The sequence below is a fragment of the Lepidochelys olivacea genome (assembly GCF_965140295.1).
Source record: "Lepidochelys olivacea isolate rLepOli2 genome assembly, chromosome: 7".
NCBI classification, from domain to species: Eukaryota; Metazoa; Chordata; order Testudines; family Cheloniidae; genus Lepidochelys; species Lepidochelys olivacea.
The window spans coordinates 36154388-36179325 of NC_140417.1; the positions used below are offsets into that span (position 1 = coordinate 36154388).

The 24938-nt window shown below is 40.4% G+C and overlaps 1 protein-coding gene across 1 annotated transcript in view; it reads left to right on the forward strand.

Moving 5' to 3' along the window:
• Window positions 1-24938, forward strand: part of NUP210 (nucleoporin 210) — a 117599-nt gene that overhangs the window by 89079 nt on the left and 3582 nt on the right. Inside the window, exons 29-39 of the mRNA XM_084633722.1 lie at window positions 2459-2550; window positions 6056-6230; window positions 9602-9777; window positions 11210-11427; window positions 12049-12185; window positions 13069-13192; window positions 16251-16397; window positions 19845-20095; window positions 22262-22478; window positions 23125-23220; window positions 23328-23408. Coding sequence (XP_084489848.1) covers window positions 2459-2550; window positions 6056-6230; window positions 9602-9777; window positions 11210-11427; window positions 12049-12185; window positions 13069-13192; window positions 16251-16397; window positions 19845-20095; window positions 22262-22478; window positions 23125-23220; window positions 23328-23408 — 1714 coding nt within the window. The remainder of the gene's footprint in view (window positions 1-2458; window positions 2551-6055; window positions 6231-9601; window positions 9778-11209; window positions 11428-12048; window positions 12186-13068; window positions 13193-16250; window positions 16398-19844; window positions 20096-22261; window positions 22479-23124; window positions 23221-23327; window positions 23409-24938) is intronic.

The following is a 24938-nucleotide window of genomic DNA, read 5'->3' on the forward strand; positions in this document are numbered from 1 at the left end:
TAAAGGTTTGAGGCTCACTGTCCCTTGCATAATACCAGCAGTTTTCACACACTGTGATCCGTGGACCCTATAGAATTTGTTGGTGTTCTCCAGAGAGCTGGCTGGTGACTTGGTGCTGGCTCCTTCTCCTTGTTCCTGCGACTAAATCACATGAAAAGACCATTACAAATGCAGCAGAGACATATCATTTCTAAGGGAGCAGTCACTGTAGTTGCCCCAGAGATGATGTGCAATCACTAATGAGAGGGGAGTGGCCCATGTGAGTTTGGATGCAAGGAGGAAGGTATCCATGACACAATCTCATTATCAAAATGTGGCCCACACTATGAAAGAGCTTGTAAATCCCTGTATAATATAATAGTCTGCAGTCTGAAAATGCTGCATCTTTTGAAAAACCATCTCCATTTACAAAGAAATTGTCATGTATGAACTGCTTTGTGCATGTTGAGAAATTGGAGGCCCACTCCTGTGGTGTTTCATGGGGCAAAACTCACCCTGATATTAATAGTAGTTTCGTCCAGCCCTTCTTTCCACCATCCAAAAATAGTGTGGGTGAGCACATGTGTGTATAATTAAGGCTGCAAGTGCATTACGGAGGTCATGGATTCTGTGACTTTCCATGACTTCTCCAGCGGCTGGTGCTGACCCAGGGGCTGCCCAAGCCTGGCAGCCCCTTGGGCAGCAGCAGTTTGGGTGGGGGTGGAGGGGGCGCTCAGAACTAAGGGCAGAAGTTTGGAGGGCGTGGGGGGGGCACTTACCTAGGTGGGGGGGCCCCCTGTAGCCCATGAGGGGCAGTGGGGTCTCTGCGCTGCTCATGCCCGCAGGCCCTGACCCCGCAGCTCCCATTGGCTCTGGTTCTTGGCCAACAGCAGCTGTGGCAGCCAGTGCTTGTGGCAGGAGCAGCGAGTGGAGGAGCCCCTGTCTCCAATGCCTAAGAGCTGCAGGGACAGAGCCGGTAGGAAGCCCCACCAAGCCCCCTCCCCCAGTAACTGTGGGGATACTGGGTCACCTCTAAACCGCTTCTGTCCCCCGAGCACTCCGACCCCCCTGCCCAAGTTTTAGTCACAGTGGGTGTTTTTAGTAAAAGTCATGGACGGGTCACAGGCCCATGAACTTTTGCTTATGGCCTGTGACCTGTCCATGACTTTTACTAAAAATACCCCTGACTAAAACATAGCCTTATGTATAATATACATGTACATGTGTGCATATATGTGTATACAATAAACTTATGATTGAATTGCTCCACATCTACAGACTCTCTAGCATGACATCATTTCCTTGTACTGAGAAACAATTGGGAAATACAACATATATGCTTATAGAAGTGCATTTTTTTTACAGGAATAACGGGCACAAAATATACTATGTAGCATAAGCGAGAACCTCCATATGTGATCTTTAATCTCATATTTCTCTGATTTTTCCACTACTTCATATAATAGAAATATTTAAAAGCTGCTTTAAATTTTAATTTTTCAAAAGATTTTTAACACCTTATTGCAAATTCCTTCTAATGAATTCAATCTAAAACACAAAGCTGGGGAAAACACAGGCAGACAATGCTCTGTCCAGAGATCTAATCTGTCCACAATAAATTGAGAAGCCATACTTTTTCTCATCATCTACATAAATACAAATCTCCCACTTCAGAGAGAAACAGGGAGCTTATGTATTAAATAGGTGATTTTTATTTTCATTGCAGTTCGTTCTGTTTGCCTTGCTAATATTTTTTTTTTCTTCAACTGTACATCTTTTCAGTATGCCGTACATAGAATCATAGAAGTCGTAGAAATGTAGGACTGGAAGGTACCTTGAGAGATCATTTAGTTCAGCCTCCCATGCAAGGAAGGATGAAGTAAAGCTAGACCATCCCTGACAGGTGTTTGTTCAAACTGTTCTTAAAAACCTCCAGTGATAGGAATTTCACAACCTTCCTTGGAAGTCTATTCCAGAAATCAACTATCCTTATAATTAGAAAGTTTTTCCTAATATCTAATCTAAATCGCCATTACTGCAGAATAAGCCAGTTATTTCTTGTCCTATGTTCGGTGAAATGGAGAACAGTTGACCACAGTCCTCTTTGTAACAGACCGTAACATGCATGAGGACTATTATCAGGTCCCCCAGGTCTTCTTTTCTCGAGACCAAACATGCCCAGGTTTTTTTTAAACATTTCTTCATAAGTCACATTTTCTAAACCTTTTATCACTTTTGTTGCTCTCATCTGGACTGTCTCACATTTATTCACATCGTTCCTAAACTAGTGCACAATTTGTTAATCCTGTATATTAAAATATAGTTAAGGTTTTATCACTACGAAGGTCTTGTTCTTATGTCCCTATTTTGTGTTCCTTTTCTTAATTTTGTTTTGGAAGAGGAAGAAAAAAATAGAAGTAAATGTTCCTCAGTAGCTAGCTGCTTGTAGAAATAAACAAGGCTAGTTTTTATTTTCCAGGTATTTGATAAACTACTTCTAGTTACTCCACAAGTGGATGCAGAGCAGATCTTAATGTCACCTAACTCATTTATTAAACTTCAAACAAACAGGTAAGTGGTAATTTTTTACAGTGTGTCAGCAATTTATTGAAGCTATAAAGTATAAGTCTAGATGTTTAAAATAACTTTTTGGGGGCTGTTTCGTTTAAGGATGTACAGGGAGATGATTTTTTTTTTTTTAATATTGAAGGATTTATCTGATGATTAGTAGCCCTTTATCTCTACATTTGTTTTCTATCAAATCTTGTACTGGTCTTTCCTTGGTTAGAAAGCAATACCTACACAGTCGTATAGGTATAAGAACTTTTAGGTCTTGGTTTTAAGAGGTGCTGGGAATCTGTAGCTGACTTTAACTTGCGTTGTGGGTACTCAGCACTTCTGAAAACCAGCTTCTTGATGGTTTTTCTGACTGAGCGGCTGGGACTAGATCGTGAGAGCAGAAAGTGTTTTACCTAAAGACCACAACTTAAATCCACTGATAGTTGGTAACATACTACATTTTTGTTTACTAAACTTTCACATCACCATGGTAAAATCTGCATTTTGTTTCTTAAAAATAATAAATACTGATTTTTGTCTCTTGAGATTTTTTACATGTCATGGTTACGCAAAATGATTGTATTTTGAGAAGTAGTAGTGTAAAAAAATGGCATGTCATTCCAGATGTATTATTTCTTAATGATTTCCAGCTCTAGTTTGTACAGTTTACAACTAAGAAAGACTATTTTTTTGGCCAAGCCAGACTTGATCTGTAAGTCTGGCTCATGTATTATCACTAGTAACGCTGGTCTTGGTTACACGTCTGTAACTCTGTCTTCAATAGGATTACAGAGGTGTAATTGGGAGGCTGGGGACAGCAGGACAGGATTTTGCCCTTCATTTGGAACTTAGTTAACATCTCTCATGATGGCTTGTGAGTCCGAAAAGAAACCTGCTTTCATTCCCAATTGCTAACACTGGTGATACAGTTATTCAGCTATAGGGATTGAAAAAAGCAGAAATGTTTTTTCTACCAAAGTCAGGAAACAGATCTGCTGAGTAAGGAGGTGCCATTTTTTATATTGTCACTTTTCAAAGAAATGTTCTTTAAACTTTTTTCAAGCTTGATATAGTTTGTCTTAGCGTCTGAAAATTTCAAGCCCAGTGCTAGAAAGGGGCAGCTACTTTCCACAGGGGATTTACCCAGGGGGTCAGGACAGATGGTGTTTGCACCACTGCTTTCTCCAGGGGAGGAAAGCTTTAAAGTTTGACAGGGCTGCATCATCCTTTGGCTGCCTGAGGCATGATGCGCTGAATTCATTCATGTGTCTTAACAGTGAATACGTTAATTAATCAAAACCCAGTCCTGGTGCTGTAAACACCATGCAATAAAGGATCTCCTCCCCCCACCCCACCCCAAAAAACCCCCAGCAGAGTTAACAAGATACATTCATACATGAACAGTCCCATGAGTTTAATTGTAATCCTTGTTCTCCTTCCCCCAACTTCCCTCCATTACTCTCATATTATCAGCTGTGGTGTTATTTCTAACATCTAGTGTATTCTTTCTAAACCTCATATCCTTGCTCATACTGAATAGTACCTTACTCAACACATAGCACTGGTGGAGATGATGAGACTCCTCATGATGTAAAGTGAGTAAGAGTATCAGAATCTGCCATTTAGCCTATAAGTTATCAGGGACAAGAACCGTGTGTCTTGTTCTCTAAATGGCCTAGCACACTTAGTATGGTCAATAAATTAAAATAATCCTTATGGCTCCCTGTCCTCTCCTCTTAAGGCTTTTTGTGGTTGCTCTGAGCAGATGAAGGCCCAACCAATGAAGAATATTTTGCATACTCCTTTTCATTGCACACCTCCCGCAATGGTTGGACCATTTCCACTATCCGGTATTCTGCATCCTGGGATATTCCTGTCACAGTTCAGGGCAACTGCACATATATTCTCCCCTCGTGGTCCCCCAAAGGAATCTTCTCTAGGCTTCTGCCTTCTCGGCCTTCATCTCTTTTGGGTAGAGACCCAAATCTCTCTCCCTCCTGACTGGGAGTTTTCCAGACTCCACTGTTCCTTCTTTACACAGGGATATTCCCAGCAAGCGAAACTGCCTAACCAGGCCAGTGTCTGTGCTTGGCTTTCTCGCCAAAGGCTATGAACAGCATAATTGACCGCAGTTACATGTTACCACACAGCTCTTTGTGAGCAAGCACGTTTATTCTTGAGGTGAAAGCATTGCAGAGTAGACATATAAAAACAATAAAAGAATCTACACACATGCTAAAAGCTTACCACAGGTCATCCATCAGTCTTAGGGGACTATACTAGATCAAGTCTTTCCAACTGTTCTGCAAGTATCGAGGCCCCCTTTGGACAGAAAGTTCTGACTGTTGACTGGATCAGAAAGAAGGCCTTGAGTCAGTTTAAACTCAGGCTATTTATCCAAAAGTCCTTTCTTTTGTCTGTTGGCCTCAGGAGAATCCAGTTTAAACTAGTATATGTAAGCCTCTCTGGGAAGTGATACCTTGGGGGGCGGAGGAGAGATAAAACAACCAGGCTGATTCCCCTTAATCACCACTCACAGTTTCGGTTCCTAGAGGAGCTATGGTCATCCTTCTGCATGAAGAAAAACATAATCATACATAAACCATTCATTTAAAACAATGGACCCTAAAGATGCTCTGTGGGGTTGCAATATCTGTCACATCTCCCCCAGAGAGGTTACATACAATCCCAGCCCACAATAACACATAAACTAAGGCCTTTCAAGGAGAGTGCAGGAAATTGCCATATCTGTCACAGCACCACCAGAAACAGTTTATCCCGTGGTGTAATCAAGCCTGGCACCTTCACTATTTGACCAGCCAGTAAGGACCATCAGGATACAGTTTTCATGTTGGGTTCCACAGAAGGAAAATGCTGTATTCTCAGTTGAATGGAAAAATGCATTGGGGGCGGGGGGGGAGAAGAGAAGGTTGTTTATATGTACTGTAGAACATTTGTAAGTGGTTCTTAAAAATATCCAATGAGTCAGAATGCCTGCTAATTGGAGTTTATACGTTTGCTCACTTTACATATTAATATGCTAATACCATGGAGTGTTTTATTCTAAAAATTAACCTTGTGTACAATTAATTTTCAGGAAACTGTTGAGAACTACTTAGTCATGTCCCTGTCTTTATCTTTAATACCAGCGTTGACCCTGGTAGACTAGTCTGCTACTGAATACTGTTGACAGAAAATGTCTGTGAAAGCCCATGCTGTACCCTTATACATTAATATTCTGAATCGAGTTCACGTCAGTGAATGATGACACTGTAAGGTAATGGACAGCAAGTGGATTTTAATATATGCCCAAGCATAGATAAGACTTTTTCCAGGAAGGCTTGAATCAGGATCTGAACACTTGATTCTTAGATTAGATTACAGTGCTTTGTGGCTTTATAGCAAAAACACAGTAAACACACACATCAGATAGCACTAGTTTACGCTTGGTTTAAATAAATCTGGTTGTAAATGTAGATTTTTTTTTTTTAAAGCTCTCTGTTTTTGCTTTATCAAGGGACAGAGTAGCTTCCCTGAGTTACCGTGTCCTGGATGGTCCCAGTAAAGTTCCTGTTGTACAGATCGATGAGAGAGGCTTTCTGAACTCGGGGTCCTTGATAGGATCATCAACAATTGAAATAATTTCCCAAGAGCCATTTGGAATCAACCAGACCATTGTAGTTGCCGTTAAGGTAGTATTTTTCCCTTTATCTTCACTAGTGTCAGAACACAATTAAGGCTAATGCAGTTTCGTCCTTTAAAAACATACGCTCCTATGACACCAACTGGGTAAAGTTAATTTCACCTTTAAATTCTGCAAAGTGTAAAATGCACCGATTAATGGTCAGTTCAGTGTTGTTTTTAACGAGATGTTGGAGTACCAGTTTGGTGGTGGTGATAATGAAGTTTTAAAATGTGCATCTCCTCACATTGGAGAATTCTCAACCGTAGCACAGTCCACCAAAAAATGTGCCTGTGGGTTGCATGTGCCCTTGTAAGCTAGAAAAATGTGCTAAAAAAAATCTCTTCAGAAGTGTTTTCTTTTAGAAGTGTTTGATACTCTGCAGCTACTGACATCTATCATAGGCGGCTCATTTCTCAAGGAAGGGAAAGGGATAAAGCCAGCCAGAGTGATGAATACAGTGTCAGCTGCAAGGTGACTAACAGTGGTGCTTGTATTTTCAGCATGTCTGTGTTGTGCAGAAATACCATTTTCTTTCTTCAGCTTCCAAGTACTGTAGCTCTTAACGGACTCTTTCTGCAGGAAATCAAAACAGGAGAGTGACTACCCTCAGGTTCAGATTTAGCTGCTGTCCAGTGTCCTTAGTAAGCTGGGCAAGAAGCATGTCCAGTGCTGGCGCATGTTGCTTATAGTGCTAAAGTTCTCTGAAGTGCCTTCGCTTCAGAGAAGGCACAAAAGTTACAGTAGGAACCAGCAGCGAAGGGATTAAATTGTCAGCCTGACTAATGCTCTTTCATATGATTACCATTATTAAATTGCATGAACTTCTGCTTGAGAATAATCATGCATGTTTCTGTTTCAGCACTTTGGGCACTGATGGCTCTCATGTCTGTCCTGCACTGTCTTAACCAAAGTAATATGGAAGAGTATGAGTACTTTCCACATCCCTCAGGCCAGAGTTTGCTTCCCCCTCCCTAGTACTTAGCCTAGACTCTGCTGGGTCCTGATCCGGTGCTTGTTATAGCCACGGAAAAGACTCCTATTGATTTTCTTGGGAGCTGGATCAGATACCCTGGCCAGCATGTTGGGGTTGTGGAGCCATGCTCTCTCCATTCACTCATCCATTCTGTCTGTTCATGGAGCCAGCAAACTGCAGGATTGAGGATTTAAGACTGTAAACTCTTTGGGGTGGGGGTTGTCTTTTTATTTCACGTCCATACAGCTTCTGCCGTGACCTGTCTACCCATCTTAGGTACTTATCTGGCCCTGTTGCCATCTGAACTCCTCATATCTTGAGTATCTTTATCCTCACAATGTCTCTGAGGTAGAAAAGTTATATTAGCCCCATTTTACAAATGGGGATTTGAAGCACCGAGAAACCAGGTGACTTGTCCAAGGTCACGCAGGGAGGCAGAGCAGGAAATGAACCCAGGTCTCCTGAGTCACAATAGGCTAGTCCTCTAAATACTGGGCCTTCCTTTCTGTATATACCAATGTGAGTATTTTGGCAGTCTTTGCTCAGGAGAGGCTGTATTCCGAAACAGCAGGTGGCAACGAAAGTAAGGAGCGATACACCAGAGTTTTGTGGGGAGGTAAGCTCAGCACTTGCTCACATGCCGTCTGGCTCTATTCAACCCAAACATCAAAACATTAATGCTAGAAATATTCAGAAAGCTGAGATGTTCTTAAAAAATAAATAGCTGCTTTCATCAATATTAGATCTAGCAGTTGTCTCCACAGACCCTGTTTTGAGACTGTTAAGTAAAACAGGCTTGAAAGTCTGTCATGGAAAATGGCATTTTTGTTATCTTGTTACATCAGTTAGTTGGGCAGATGGCCATATGCACTGATATTTTAGCTTATTACATCAGCTAGTGGAGCAGACAGCTGTACATACTGATATTTTAGCCACAGTTTTCAGACTCACCAAAGATGCAGTTTCCTTGAGGCCAAAGCTGTCCTTTCCTTTTCAAGTTTTGACACGTACATTTTGAGTTAAAATGTAAAACTCTGTTATCTGAGCCTCTTAGCTCAGAAGAAAGGTATGCTTGAGGGGGGCATTTAAAGTACTGTTCTTTATACAGTTGAAGGTTGTTGTTTTTTTTCCTTCCTTTATCCTTCCATTATTTACTGGTATTTTCCAAAAGCTATAGCAGACAAAACACACGTTGTCCCTTTACTTTTGATAGCTAGCCTAGATAAGTCAAGCAGGTTTTCCTTTTATTAATTAATAATGGAAATACATTTCCACAACAAAACATTTGTGAATTCATCATTGTAAGAACGATTCCCTGCAGGTAAGTGTTGCTGCAAAAATTGTCTTTATTTTTGCACAAACGCTTATTTCTTTAAACAGCTTGTAGGATGGGAGCAGGGATTGCAAACCCATTCTGATTTTCTGGGGCAGCTTCCTGACCAATCTGTGCTTAACAGACGCAAGGTGGGCCCAATTAATCAAGCCATAGGAGAGTTTATTTGAGAGTGGCCTGACCCTTCTGCAGCATTAGAAGTGGGCACTCCCTTTGAACGTCCTGGATGAGATGCTGTGCTGTGCCTCTTAGAGATGCAATAGCGAACTCGCAGCCCTGTGGAAGTTATATAGCTAAAGTGGCTTTAAGCCAGCTTTGTGCCCTCCCAGTCCTGGGCAACTCCTGCAGCACCAACATAATAGAGAGAGCCCAGGGGAGCTGTCTGAATTGCAGCAGCTTCTCCCTGGCTGCCCATAATCTCCACAGTGCTGGAGCCACACCCCTCTGTAGCAGGTCTTGAGAGGTGGACATTGGAGGGCAGTCTTACAGCTGTCTTCCACTCTTCCTGGACTGGGGGAAATCTTCCCCCTGCCAGATCTTGGGCTTTTAGAGTCCGTTTATGCTACTCCAGCCCTTTTACCTGGTGTAGAGGGACTGGAGCAGATGTTAGAATCTCATCCTTTGTTCATATGTACCTCATGCACCACTCACACAGGGGCTGATATTTGGTGATATATAATCTTTGTATATCCACCTTTGCTGGGGAGAAGCCTGCAGGTTATTAGTTGAGTTGTGTATCTGTTGAATTTTCTGGTTTTGTTTTACAGGATAACCACATCATCTCTGTAATTTTGTGCATTTGTTATATGTCATTACTGCTTCTCAGCTCCCGGTGCTATACGAGCAGGAGATACTTTGCAAGGACTTTATGAAACATAATATGCCCTGTGTGAAATATAAAGCTCCATCTCTCAATGCTGTTGTAATGTCCAGACTAAAAATGTGTGGTTCATAAAGAACTCTACATGTATCTGTGTCTGAAAATTATTTAAACGGCTTTATTTAATAGGCACCCCACGGTCAAGGGAAAAAAACACTTTACAGAATGTCGTCTTTTATTAATGTCATACAGGTGTCTCCTGTTTCCTACCTGAGAATCTCCATTAGTCCTGTTCTGCACACTCAAAACAAAGAGGCTCTGTTGGCTCTACCATTGGGTGTGACATTAACCTTCACAGTCCATTTTCATGATAACTCTGGAGATACCTTCCATTCGCACAAATCTGTGCTCAACCTTGCAACCAACAGGTAAGTGTCTACATCAGAGTGTTAATTATAGGGGCACCTAAGAAATGTAAAAGACATTGTATTACCAGTCATGGTAACTGCCCCAGCAAAAGAAAGGGGATAAAGCTATGTCAGCAAGAGTGTGACTGTACTTCTGGTGGCAGATTGGGATCGCAGGCTTGGGATCGTTGATTGACTCCTGAAAAGTATACAGCCTTCAGAGATGCCAGAGAGAAGGGCACCAGTTTGTCACCAGTATTGACCTGACAAAATGAAGTCATGCTTAGGCAGAGGGTCAGTGGGAACGGGGTGTATGCGTGTTTATACTTACAATGATTCTGAACCATTAAGTTGTACACATTGTTGGCCTATGTAACAAGTTGATTTTATTAGTGTTGGCCTTATCCTTCCCCCCTCCCTCCTGCCGTTTGTCACACTCATTGCAGCTTGTCTTAAACTTAGGGAATTTGGAGTGGGGACTGTGTCTTCAGATGTGTTTGTACAGTCTTTAGCACAATAGGATGCGATCCTAACTGGGGCTTTTGGGCACTACCAGGATACAATAAAAAATCATATTTGGTCAGTGGGATGTTCGTCAAATTCCCCAGCAATTACTGCACAAAATTTGTCTTCCACAGAATTCCTTGTGTAAATACTTGGATGAGAGTCATGAGGAAAAGAAAGATATGGGTTTTTTTAAGCTATCTTGTTTTTCCCCACTCATATAGATATATCTTTGTATTAGTAGTGTCAGGAGTGTGCAATGCTGATGAGCGTGCATATCTCAGTAGCAGTTTGAAGACACTGACCTAGTAGAGTTAAGAAATTATGGCTGACCAGCTGCAATTAGTGTTAGACCCATTCATAGAGTTTTCATTATATTGCTTCTTTTTTCTGTGAAAAAGTGAAAGAAGAGACTTGCCTCTCTTTAGGAGCTTCTTGAAATGCTAGAAAATGATATATTAGGTCATAAGGACCTCATGATTTCCTCTTCTAGACTTACAGACTCATAGACTTTAAGGTCAGAAGGGACCATCGAGATCATCTAGTCTGACCTCCTGCACATTGCAGGCCACAGAACCTCACCCACTCCTGAAATAGACCTCTAACCTCTGGCTGCATTACTGAAGTCCTCAAGTCATGGTTTAAAGACTGCAAGCTACAGAAAATTCAGCATTTACACTAGTTTAAACCTGCAGGTGACCCGTGACCCATGCTACAGAGTGCAGTGGTTAGGATTCAGATTTTCTTGAACGACAACTAAATACATCAGTTGTATATTTTGCTCCTTTTTGTTAATCTCAGTTAATTAATAACCATCCCAAAAAAGGAGTCAGGCAAAGTAAGATTTTTTTTTAAAAAATGGAATAAATACCTATCAGCTAGGAGAAGAGTAAAGGGAATAGCAGAATTTTCTGAAGTCCAAAGCCATTTTTTTTCCTTTTATTTACAGAGATGACTTTGTGCAGATTGGGAAAGGAACCATGAACAATACATTTGTAATTCGAACTGTAAATGTAGGCTTGACCTTGCTTATGGTTTGGGATACAGAGCACAGTGGAATTGCAGATTATGTCCCCCTTCCTGTGCAACATGCCATTTTCCCTGAGCTCAGAGACATGGTAGTAGGTGATGTCATCTGTTTTAGTACTACACTGATGAATCAAGAAGGTAAGAAACACTAGCTGTTTAAATGCATTTCAATGTTGGCTCTGAATTACCATGGAAACTTTGTAGTGCTATGCATTGTGACAGTCTAGGGAAACCAAATACATTATTTATGATGATGATCAGAATCAGATGACACACGCTATTCTTTTTAACACCACAAATAAGTTTGATAAACTGTAGCTTTCGAAAAATTCACTTGTGTTGAGGTCTTGGGCATCAAACATCTGCAGTTTCCAATTCAATTGTTCTTAAAATATAAAACATTCTGGAAAAGACTTAAGTACATTTTTTTTAACAGGGATAATAATACAAAGACACAGTCTTGAGGCCTTTACTCAATCCTCTAATTAGTTCTTTGGCCTTAATGGGATTTTTGCAACAGTGGCACTTCTGCTGGTGTAACTGAGAGCAGAATGTGGCTCTGAGACAAGGACCTCAGAATCTAGCCCCCGCACATCGGATAGCATAGCTAATAATATGCACACACAGACACAGAGTGGTAGGAATTGGTGTATGTAATAGTGGGTACCTATAGATACACACTCCAGTTTCCAAACAAACATGGCTAGCATATTGCAACCCTGTTAAGCAGTTTAATTTACAAGTAGTCTTTTCTCATAGGCTTGTCAGGAATCTGGAGCTCTTCACTGAGCAGTGTTCTTCAGGTTGACCCAAGGACTGGTGTAGCTGTGGCAAGGGATTCAGGAGTTGTCACTGTTTATTATGAGATTCCTGGACTACTTAAAACATACAGGGAGGTGAGAGATTTCTAACTTCCACTAGGTCTGTTGAGGTTTGTTTGCTGTCTGTTAGGAACATATTTCTACCTACGGTCATTTTTTTTTTTTTTTTTTTTTTAGCAACAAAATTTTAAGCTTCTGTTATTGTCACTTATTTAATTTTTTTTTCTTGGAAATGTATAAATAGTTTCCTATATCTGTACTGTTCATCTTGAGCAGAAGATGAATTGATGGGGAAAATATTTGATGTACTTCCAAAGCCATCATGGTTATAGTTTGTGTTAAAGAAGGCAATTTAACGTAATAGTTTGTATTTTGAGCCTGTACTATTTTTATATGGCACACTCCATTTCTTTGCTTGGCTAAGTTGGTTCCAGATGCTAAACAACTTTTGATTAAGGCTATGCTGTTCTGAATGAAGTTTCACTGTTTGAATGAGATACCCAACCAGAATTTTTTTAATGTGGTACCATATGTACTGTACATTGGCCAGTCAGTATTACTGAATTTAAAGGGAGTTGCATTTATTTGATCTTCCGTGAAATAGTTCTGTCTACACTGAATTCACTATATCAGCAGACATAAGAGCACCAGACATTATTTTTAATTAAATTAAATACAGCTTTTTTGTGCCTATTAAGCAGACTGATTTATGAGGGATTAATAGAAATAGTAAAATGTTTTTCTAACTTAAGCTGCCTAAAAAAGCAATTCTAAAATTAGAGAAATGCAGCATTTCTTTAATAATAATAAAAAAAAGTGCATTTTGTGTGTGTGTGAGGGGGAAAGAGAGAGAGAGAGGAGAATCAGTTTTTGACTTACTAAAATCCATTCCTACCTTAATTTGTTTTCATTTAACAGTCTTCTGTAATAGGGTTCTTTTGTTGACTTTTTTTTTTAGGTATCGCTCAGTATTCCTCAAAGGACTATAGCGATGCATGTAACTGGAGTGAAAACAAACTTACAAGGAGTTGCAGCTTCAAAAGTTATAGTTGCAACTGGGGATAGAAGCAAAAATTTGAAAGGTAGTATGCTGAATCTTCTACTTGCCTGTTCATTACTTAATCGCACATGCATGATCTTCTCTAGCATCTAGGAGTGTAGCAAGAAAGGATCCTGCACTAGTGCTTCACCATTGCCTCGCAAGCTATGTGGGAGTCGTCATGGTCATGTTGCGAGTTTGTAGGGTCTTACTGGCTTTTTCCTTTCCCCGCTAAAATCTCAGAGTGAGAAGACCATGGGCATGCTCCTGAGTCACCACACACAATGTTGGGGAAATGGACAGCCAGTGAGAGCTTTTGGGCAGCTGGGCTAGAACCAGGACCAGGAGGGAGGGGAGAAAAAACCCAACCTTTCCCTCCCAGTAGCCATGAAAGATGGGGAGGCAAGAGCTGAGACTCCCTGTCACTCTCAGCAACTGTGCTATGTAAGTGAGATGTTCACAACACTGTGTGGTGAATTGAGCCAGGAGGTTGCACAGTGTGAAGATACTGAATTGCAGTGAGGCATCATCATATAGTGATATACCATTGTGATGCCACATACTATCAGGAAGTCACAATGTGATCCTTTTGTGGCCAAGGAGCTGTCCAGCTATTAATATGGGAGTTCTGCTGTCCTATGCTGTGAGCTCTTCATAATCATCGTAAAGCCTACGGGTCTGACTATACTTAAAAAAAAAAAACAAAAAAAAAAAACCTCAAACCCTATGGCAATGAGTCTCAGAATCCTTGCTGGGTTTCAGAGCCCAAGGAATGTGTACATGGCTTTTTAGCTCTGTTGCACAAGCCCCGCCTGAAACTCACTGCTGTGGCAATTTTTCTCTGTGTAGATGTACTCTTAGTGCTATGAGCCACAATATTGTCACAACCACAAGGAACTCAGAACAAGGTTCTGACATGTTAAATTGGAAAAAGAGATGAACATATTTTTGAACTAATATAAGAATCTCTAAAACACTCTTTCATACAAATAACTGATTTGTGATATGTGTACAGGAATCATTCTGCATTTTTTGAAGGTGGTGGAGGAGTTTGAACCATTGTTTAAGTATGGGTTTTAAAATATTTTCGGTTAACAAACTCAAAATAGCTCAGTGAATTTTCATCAACTTTCCCAAGAGAGTTAATCTTTGAGTTTCCAAAAAGGAAAAAAATTGAGAAAGTTGATCAGTAGAGCTGATTTAAAAAATGTTCACATTTTGGGGATAAAAATGGGGAGAATTTCAACAGTTCTAGCAAAAATAATAATCCCCTACTTTTCAACTAGCTGTTAGAGAGCTGTTTAAAATTTTGAATTTCCAAATTAAATAAATGGGAGAGGTTTCAGAAATAAAACTAGTGTAATTTTCCCCTTTGCTCGCAACAAATGACAGAAAAAAGCTGTACACGGAAAGTGTATTTGAACCTGACTGTCATATTGTCATAGGCCATTAAAATATAGTCTGCTTGTGTTTAGTGCTCATCACCCGCACTAGAGTCAGGGCCCTGCAGGCTGACTCCCTCTTTCTGCAGGATAGGTACAGCACAGGCAGTCTATTCAAGCCTTCCACACGTTATCTCAACCTTGTGTGGGAGGAACCACTGCCAGAGAGAGAGAACAGATTAGTCTCCAGGCCTGTTCAGTTCTTGATATCTCTCCTAAGATTGCCAGCAAGAGCATCATTTTGTAACAACAGTTTTTGTGATCTAGACACTTTTCTGCTAGCACATGGAATGATGCTATCACTTAACTCACACAGGCCATGTCAGAGGCCTTTTAGGCAGTGCTGACAGACTGGATTTCAATGGGAAACCTAGTGAAGAAAGGCTTTGTATCTAATTACCGGTTCCCTGAGCCATCCAATTCACAATTTTTACCTTATGAAAACAAAACAAATTTTAAAATCACTCAGGTTTCTTCTACTTAAATACTGAAGGTTGCGGCTTCTTGTCAGATGCAGAGAGAGAGAATATTTTAGGATACTTGGGACAGATTTTTAAGTGAGTACCAATTTTGGCTCAAAAACCCAATTTTCAGCTTTAATGGGAATGTTGTCATTTGAAAATTTGTTCTTCTGTATTTAAACAGAGAAAACAGAAATGCTTGTGAAGTTTGTTTTGTCTTGATAAAGGTCAAGTCTGACCCAAACCATCATTTTTCTGCAGTGTTTGTTTACAGAAGTTTCAAGCTTGAAATATGTTTTTTTTAATTGGGCTTTTGTTTTTCATGCAATGGACATGGAGTAGTATGGAACCTCTGCTAACACTTCTGTATAGAGCTCTTTTGGAACTATTTTGATTTATTATTTTTGTGAATTATGGATGCTTTCATGATTTTTTTAAACTGAAGAGCTTAATAAATGTGTCTGCGTTCCTTAGTGATGTAAAGGAGCTAGTAGTCAACCAACAGCTTGACTGATTCGCTGTTATAATGTAATTGACTTTTTAAAGTAATATATTTAGCATTAAGCGTGCTCATGATCACCATTACTGTGATTGACGATTGCACCAAAAATATTTGTTTTTTAGAACCACTTTACAGGTGAAGTTAAACATCATATTTTCTCTTCTGATTAATGAGCCATACTTGATTCAATCACAGTTCCTTTTTGTTAATATTGAACAGTCTTAAGATTCAGCACTTGTTGAAGTGATATTTTTAGTATATTTTTGTGTGAACTATTGGCCTGTTCAAATCCAGTAATAAATTACATTATCCTCTTGACAACTACTGAAAAATACATTTTAGTGGGGCTTTCAGAGTCTGCCTAACTTATGAGGTACAAGCTGTAGGAAAAAAAGTATAAATGAGCTGAAATCTATGGTTCAATATGACTCACTGACAAAAAAAAAAATCTTTTTTACTTATCTAAACTACCATTATAAAACTTTCAATTATACATACTCTTTCAGGCTACATGTGAGACAAGACAACTGCATTACTTATTGTAAGACATTTTTATAGTATGTCTGAGATTATAATGAGGGTGGCAGAATGACTTGAAATTTCCTCTCAGGGATGATGTTGAGCCATCACACATCACATAACTTTGTGTTAGCAAAGTTCACTTTTATCTTAAATGCCTGTTTTTTTCCCCCTTAGGAGACTGTTCACCTGTTCAGATTGAAGCCATTAAAGAACTACAGCCAGAATCCAATATCGGCTGCCACCTTCATTTTAACAATGATGCATTTGATTTCCCAGCACATGATATTTTTACAGCAGAACCTGGATTTGATGCAGTTTCGGGTAAGATGGGGAAAGAAGCTGAGATTGTAAATGCAGAGCTACACTGCTACTGCAATTTGTTCTAACATTCCTTGTGCATCTAAAACTCCTGACTCCAGTGGAGGTCTTGAATGCATAAGGAATTAAGGAGTGGGTCCCAAGCATAAATTAGAGTTTTTAATGTTAGTTTGTTACTGATATGTAGTTGTCTGACATTTGTATAATCTCTAAAAGAAAAGGAGTACTTGTGGCACCTTAGAGAAAAACCAATTTATTTGAGCATAAGCTTTCGTGAGCTACAGCTCACTTCATCGGATGCATGCTGTGGAAAGTGTAGAAGATCTTTTTATATACACACAAAGCATGAAAAAATACCTCCTCCCACCCCACTCTCCTGCTGGTAATAGCTTATCTAAAGTGATCACTCTCCTTACAATGTGTATGATAATCAAGTTGGGCCATTTCCAGCGCAAATCCAGGGTTTAACAAGAACGTCTGAGGAGGTGGGGGGGGTAGGAAAAAACAAGGGGAAATAGGTTACCTTGCATAATGACTTAGCCACTCCCAGTCTCTATTCAAGCCTAAGTTAATTGTATCAAATTTGCAAATGAATTCCAATTCAACAGTTTCTCGCTGGAGTCTGGATTTGAAGTTTTTTTGTTGTAATATCACAACTTTCATGTCTGTAATCGCGTGACCAGAGAGATTGAAGTGTTCTCCGACTGGTTTATGAATGTTATAATTCTTGACATCTGATTTGTGTCCATTTATTCTTTTACGTAGAGACTGTCCAGTTTGACCAATGTACATGGCAGAGGGGCATTGCTGGCACATGATGGCATATATCACATTAGTGGATGTGCAGGTGAACGAGCCTCTGATAGTGTGGCTGATGTTATTAGGCCCTATGATGGTGTCTCCTGAATAAATATGTGGGCACAGTTGGCAACGGGCTTTGTTGCAAGGATAGGTTCCTGGGTTAGTGGTTCTGTTGTGTGGTATGTGGTTGCTGGTGAGTATTTGCTTCAGGTTTGGGGGCTGTCTGTAGGCAAGGACTGGCCTGTCTCCCAAGATTTGTGAGAGTGTTGGGTCATCCTTCAGGATAGGTTATAGATCCTTAATAATCCTTAATAATTTTTTCATTCTTTGTGTGTATATAAAAAGATCTTCTACACTTTCCACAGTATGCATCCGATGTAGCTGTGAGCTCACGAAAGCTTATGCTCAAATAAATTGGTTAGTCTCTAAGGTGCCACAAGTACTCCTTTTCTTTTTGCGAATACAGACTAACACGGCTGTTACTCTGAAACCTGTATAATCTCTGTTACTGTTTGCTCCAAACAGCAGTCAAGATCTTAATGGTTTTCAAACAAGTCTTGAACCAGTGGGGGTTCATTAATTTCCACATTTCCTCCTATCTGTATAGTGCTGTTTTGAGAAATTTTATATGATACAACCCTGTGTAATTTAATGATGCATTTGGTAGAATTTTTGGGCTGCATCCAGACTTTAATGCTAAGAAATCACTATCTAGATCACTTCCGAAAAGGTTGAAGTACAAATTAAGATCCTGATTCTGCAAACCCATATGAGTAGCTTCACACATATGAGTCTTTCCATTGCACCTTGAAATGGATGGGAAGCGAGTGCCATCTGTGGAACGGAGGCATAATGTGCTCATGCTGATCCACTTCACAAAACTAGCGGGGTGCCATATTGCCCTTGCTGAATTGTATAAAGGTAGCCCCAGATAGGTTGCTTTGCAGTGGCTCGGTCTGGATGTGGAAAAGGCACAGGTGATCGCGTGAGGAAAGGCTTCAGTTTCTTAGCTAACTGCAGATGACAAGACAAAAACAAAAAGTACAAGCCACCACTGCTACCTGAGAATGCATGAGTACTCAGGTGTCAAGAAATACCCTGACCTTGGGAACCTCTTCAGCAGTGGAAGCGCCTAACCCATCAACAGGTGGAACAGTTACAATTCACATCAATTCCTCTAGCTGCTTCCCCTGCCAGGGACCAATGTCTTTGTCTTCTGTCTAGAGTCAGGCAGATTCATAGAGTTTATGCTCAGATGGGACCATTAAATCACCGAGTCTGACCTGTAGAGCAGAGGCCATTAAATTTCACCCAGATAACCCTGTATTGAGCCCAATAACTTGTGTTGGGCTAAAGCTGATCTTCTCAATCTGTTCACTGTACCTGTCTTGTGTGGGTATTGCAGTATTCTCAATGCCAAGGATTCAAAAATCACAAGAAGAGCTTAAAAATTGTACATTTCTTTTAACCTAATGCATTTGAAGTTCTTCTTCATTTGGTTTGTGAACATTTTAGGGATTCATGTTTTCATGTTTTTCCCTGAAACCGTGAGGGCTAGAAACTTTTTCATTTTAATGAAAGCTAAGATTCTCCTCTGATCCCATGACACCAGAAGCTGGGGCTTTAAGACATACCGAAACATTATGAGACTTGCGAAAAAATCATGAGATTTGGCAACACTGGGAGAGCAGGGGGAAAATGTAGATGAGTCACAATATGATTTTTAAAAAGCACAGATTATGTGGAGAGAGCTTTCTTATAATAGTCCGTTAGACCTGCCGCTCTGCATAATGGAGGTTGCCTTTGTTGCACAGTGCTGCAGAAAGTATGCTACTGGGGGTAAGATGTTGCAGTTTCCTTATACAGAGTGGAAAAAAGGGGCATCTATTTATCCTTGCTTCAGGTCTGTGCTTAAACACATGGTCAGCCAAACCTTCCGAGGTGCGAAAGTGTGGTTACTCCCTCCCCCTCAAATTGTTCTTGAGAAAAGCATCTGTCTTGTGATACAAATGGTGGAGAAAATGGCAAGGAAATTGATGTGAATGAGAAAATCAGCTTGTACTGATAATATCCACTCGGCTCACTTTGGGATTCTTTTTTTATTTATTTTAGCAATCTAATGGGATGATGTTTAAGGGGTTGGAGGGAATCACTGAATATCTGAGCAGTAATGGAGCAGTGTGCAATAAGGCAATATGCAGGATGGGTTTCTAAAGAACAAATCATACCAGACAAAGTTTATGATGATGGTTGTTGGCTAGATGGATGAAGAGAACAGAGTATATGTTGTTATACTTGAATTGGAATAAAGCATTTGATCCAGTGTTCCCAGTAATCATGCACTCAAAATTTGGTTCAAACCAGCTGGGCACATGAACAATTTTACATGAAGGGAGTCTTCTAATTCAGTACCACTGGGAATTATTGGTAGGCCCCATCCTAGGGTCCCATTTGTCCACTGCACCTTCATGCCTTTTTCCGCTCTTGGGACACCCTTTCCATTGTGGTTTGTCAGGGCACCACCTTCTCCTTATTCTGTTCCCCTCTAAAGTCTCCCTTTTCCACAAGAAATGTTCTTGGGTGTGAAGAGAAAAACGATAAAGAAACTCAAGTAAATTAACAAGGGTTGAACTGTTTTCATCTTTATAGGACACTATACCTGTTCCATTACAATGCACAGACTTACTGACAAGCAGCTAAAGCATCTGAGCATGAGCAAAACTGCTCTCATAGTTACGGCTTCAGTCCAGGGCAGCCATTTCTCTGGAGAGCAGATCAGCGCTGAAGTGCCATTCAATCCAGGGTTTTATGCTGATCAGACTGAAATTCTCTTAAGTAACCATTACACAAGCTCTGACTTGAAAATATTTGGAGCCACTGAAATTCTTGACAAACTGGAGGTGAGTATGTCACGGCAAATTCTCATTACATATTTAAGGCTGTATTGAGCCGTTGGGTGCATTTGTGAGCAAGGGGCCAGTGTGTAAACGTCATCAGCCTGGGAGTATTTCCAGGCGGCAATGTGACTCTCTCATCCCTCTGATGATTAATGCCCTCCATGCTTTTCTCCAGGGGAGGAGTCATTTATGGCTGGCTTATTCCTATAGCAAATTATAACACACACACACACACACACACACACACACCCCTACTTGCTCAGTGGTGCTGGCCAGCTTGTCGTGAGGACTGGTGCTTGCCTGGTGTTGGGAATGTTTGCCCATCTGTGTGGCCAGGCCCAGGTAGCCCATGCAAGTATGTAAGGAGGGGCTCTTGCTTTCCCGTGTGTGCCATGCAAGTCACAGAGTAGCCCATAGTGTAAATATACATGGCGCGTCACAAAAAATATAACAACACAAGGTCAGGGCATGTATACGATGATAGTCCCAGGAGGCGGCGTGTAAATTAATGAGGTGGCTCAGGAGAAATCAAGTAGCTGAATTGGCAGGATTTTTCAGCAGGGGTAAAACCTTTCTCATCATAAATCGGAACAAATGGGCCTGAGCAAAACACAGGAGGGAGATTTCCTGACCTGAGGTTCACCCACCACCCTCTTCCCCCCGGCAGCTCTGCTAGCATAGAGCCTTCCCAGAGCCATTCTCTCTTTCCCGCAGCCCTGCTCATAAATCTTCCCCTAGACACCTATGCAAGGGGGGAGAAGGTGTAGCTGGAATTTAACCCCCTATATATTAGGGCGCAGTTAGTTCCCCTACACCTCATCACAACCAGCTATAACCCGTTGCCCATTGTTATACTTGTGCGGATTGTTAGATCCATTCTTAGTAGCTATTGTGAGAAGCCCAAACAGACCTGGCTTTGCATAAAAATAAAGTATCATGTTTGCTAGTTTAACATCTATCCAGAGACCATGTGCTGCACTTTCTGTGGACTGACTCAATTCTTTGCCATCTGTAACTGCTATGATTCTCTGGTTTTATGTACTAATACATGCATGACCTTTAAAATTCAAAAATGTCTTCTGACAGTACCTGCTGTGGTGTGAACTGCAGACATTTATAATCTCTACAGAGGGGAAAGATTAAAACACTAGTTTTTGTAATTGTGCACATACAGTTGTGTGTATTTTTTCCAGCTAAGTAAACCATATTTGGGCATATCTAATATTTGATTGTTTTTCCTCTCACCTCAGGAACTAAATGCAGAAAGTCGTCATAAAATTTGAGATCTGATATTAAAATAATAACAACCTGTGTTCATCAACCTTGCTAAGTTTTTTAAAGCAATTTAGTATTTGACTCACTGTATTGACATTACCCGACAGTAGAAAGATTTAATTTGTAGAAGGATAGGAGGATCTTTTAAGTACTGTAGCTGACGTTAACATTCTTGTATCCACCAACTTGAGAAGCCAGGATGGGCAGGGATGGTATCCCTAGCCTCTGTTTGCCAGAAGCTGGGAATAGGCGACAGGGGATGGATCACTTGATGATTACCTGTTCTGTTCATTCCCTCTGGAGCACCTGGCATTGGTCACTGACAGAAGACAGGATACTGGGCTAGATGGACCTTTGGTTTGACCCAGTATGGCTATTCTTATGTTGAGAATCACATTTCTATGTGGAAATATACTGTTACATTTATTGTGTTGTACAAGTATTATTACAAGTAACCCTGGAGGTTATGCAACAGGTAGGGAGCAGGGAGTGAAAACATTTTTCTGTTTTCACTTTGTTACCGAACGGTACAGCTAGTTTTACTAGTTAGTTGATGATCACTCACATGTTTGTTTCATGCCCTGGCAGGATGATATTACTTTCATATGCTACTGTGTGGGGAGTTCACATCCATGCTCTTCTCCAGGCTTGCAAGAGAGGGTTTACCAAAAGTAGCAGCAGCAATACTGAAACGGCAACAGATAGTTGTGCGAGCAGAGAGGGAGAGTGACTCTGAGGATGTTTGGTGGTATAGCTCTATGGTTACAGCATTTGCTCCTCTTTGAAGCAAATTTTCCTTCCAAGAGAGTGGTAATTCTTATGCATCTCATTGGCATAGAACCAGGAAAAGAGGGTGTGCATAGTGCTTGTTCGGACAGTATGTTTGTCTTGCAGGTGAAATGTGGGTCACCAGTGGTGAAGGCCTTTGAGAAGGAGAAATCGTATGGACTGCCTAGTTATGTAATCTACACTGTTAGTGTATCTGATCCAAGAGTTCCAAGCCAGGAGTCCTTATCAACCATTCTTACCATATCTAGCCCAGTGACTGACCAGTCTATCACTGTACCGGTGACAGTGATCTATGTAGCTGAGAGAAGTGAGCCAATGAGACGTAAGTTTATGTATCTGTGTGTTTCATGTGTCAGAATAAATCTCCAATGTTCATTAGTGTTCAAGGTGATGGTGTAGAACTTAGTGTGGCTTAGATTTGAGCTGGGGTAACAGTCAGCTAAAAAGTTGTCTGATATGTAAGATAAACACTAATATTCTAACAGCAAAGTTTGCATGCAAATGCTCCTTGTAGCTGAAGCTGGACACATTTCCGTTTCTGGGTCAGTCCAATTACTGTCTTTGGAATATACTCTCTAATGGCTGCTTGCCCATTCCAGCTGACATAAGTTCCTTAATGCTATAGTATCCAACAGTACTTCTTGCTTTAATTTTTACATATTCTCAAACGTGGCTTGGCATTTCCAAAACTGATTAGTGGGTTGATGTGGGAACAATGTGTGTGACATTTCAATCTATTTTGAGTTATCACTGACAAGCACATTTTGAACATTATAGTGGAATTTGCCATTGTAATCTAAGTCAGTCATGCTATTTAAACTAATAAAATGTATCATGAACAAATAAATATTCAAAGTGAAATAGAAAAAAACTAGGAAAAGAGCCCAGTTGTCAGTAGAGGGGATTAAAAAGATACAATGCTATTTATAACATCATATGATATCTCTCCTTTTCAATCGGTTCCACAGATGGAGCCAGCTTATTCCAACACTTCCTTGATTCCTATCAAGTAATGTTCTTCACACTGTTTGCACTGCTGGCAGGGACAGCTGTTATGATCATAGGTAAGAGAGTAAAAAGCTTCAATAATATTTTCCTAACTTTTAAACATTGTAACTGTGATTTAAAGGAATAATTTCCACTCTGAAATGTTTTTGATAATGTCTTTCAGCCTACCATGCAGTTTTCTCCCCAAAAGAACAGAACACTTATCCAGCATTTACCCCAAGGACACCTCAACACAGCTATAACAGTAAGCAGCTGTTATAAATAAAATTAACTAACTACCCTAGATATTGCATATGAATTAATGCAAGGAGGTTGCACTAAGAGAAGCCTGTATCCTGAAATAAATTACAAGGCTGGCATCTAAGCACCATACAACTTTTTGTGGTCCTGATTCTGTTTTCTCACACATCTGTTCTACATCTGTCCTCAGTGGAAATACTTGTGATTTACATTTTTGTGATGGAGACTAGAATCAGGATCATTAAATGGTATTTTGCAAGAAATACGTGGGAAAAAATTCCCTGCTAAAAAATTAGTGGGAAAACTAAGGTCCATATCCTGTTCCTATGGAATCCAGTGACAAAAGCCCCCATAGCTCAAGACCTTCTATGTATGTTACTTTGCCTTTTATGTAACATGCACATCAGAAATCCCAATGTTACTTTGGGTACATACTTAGGTTTGATCAGAAACATAAAGAAAAATCAGAATTCTTTGACTGTCAGTAGTTGCACTCCTGATTGAGAGAGAAATTTTTAACACTTTGTCTTAGTCGCGATCTTTGGGAAATTCCACTAAGAGGGTTTCAGGGCAGTTTCCTATGCTGTAATGGAGATTTCAGTCCCTCTATGGTAGAACAGACACACTTTTATTTATAAGTTTGTTTCTTTGTAACATATCCTTGGTGGAATGAAGGTTAGCCAAAAGAGTGCCCTGGGTGAAAGGGTTTAGTAATGCTTCAGGCTCCATTGTTGATCATGGAAGATTCAGGCAAGGTCAAGAATCCCAAAAGCTTTTACCATCATCACTGCCAAGTGTGTCAGGAAAGAAAATAAAATGTGGAAAGTAGTGGCATGTTCCCTTCTTTAAAAAGGAAAACAATGAGCAGAGAGACTATTTAAATTTAATTTGGAAATAAAGCCCAGCATAACTGGGAAATACTCAAAATTCTTCTTATAATTAGTAAAATGAGCTTAGGTTTTCTTTCTTCCTCCTTGGCATTACATTACCCTTTATTAAAGTCTGAGCAAGGGCCTGCAAGGAATCAAAATTAATTACCCGGGATTTCAGTTGTCTTAGTGATCATCTCTACAGTATCTTCTGCAATGTTTCATGTATTAAATTAACCTTGTGAAGTATCCAGCTTACTGCAGAGGGAAACTTCCTCCTCTGCATAGTCCTACGTAGAGTAGAGAAGGAAACTTCTTTGCCTTCAATTAAAGTGAAGGTCCCAGTGTTAAATCCATGGGAACAGAGTGCAGAAGGGCTGTAAGCCTCACTAGCTACAAAAAATTGCTGAAAAAAATGGAAGAATATATCTGGTCTGGGATTAGGGTGACCAGATGTCCCAATTTTATAGGGACAGTCCCAATTTGTGGGTCTTTTTCTTATATAGGCTCCTATTACCCCTTGGCCCCATCCCAATTTTTCACATTTGCTGTCTGGACACCCTATCTGGGATGAAGGAAGTGATTAAGAAAGCCAGGTGCAAGGAAAGCTGGAGGAGCCTTTCATTTGCTTCTCCTTGTCTTCTGCTTTCCCATGCCAATGAAAA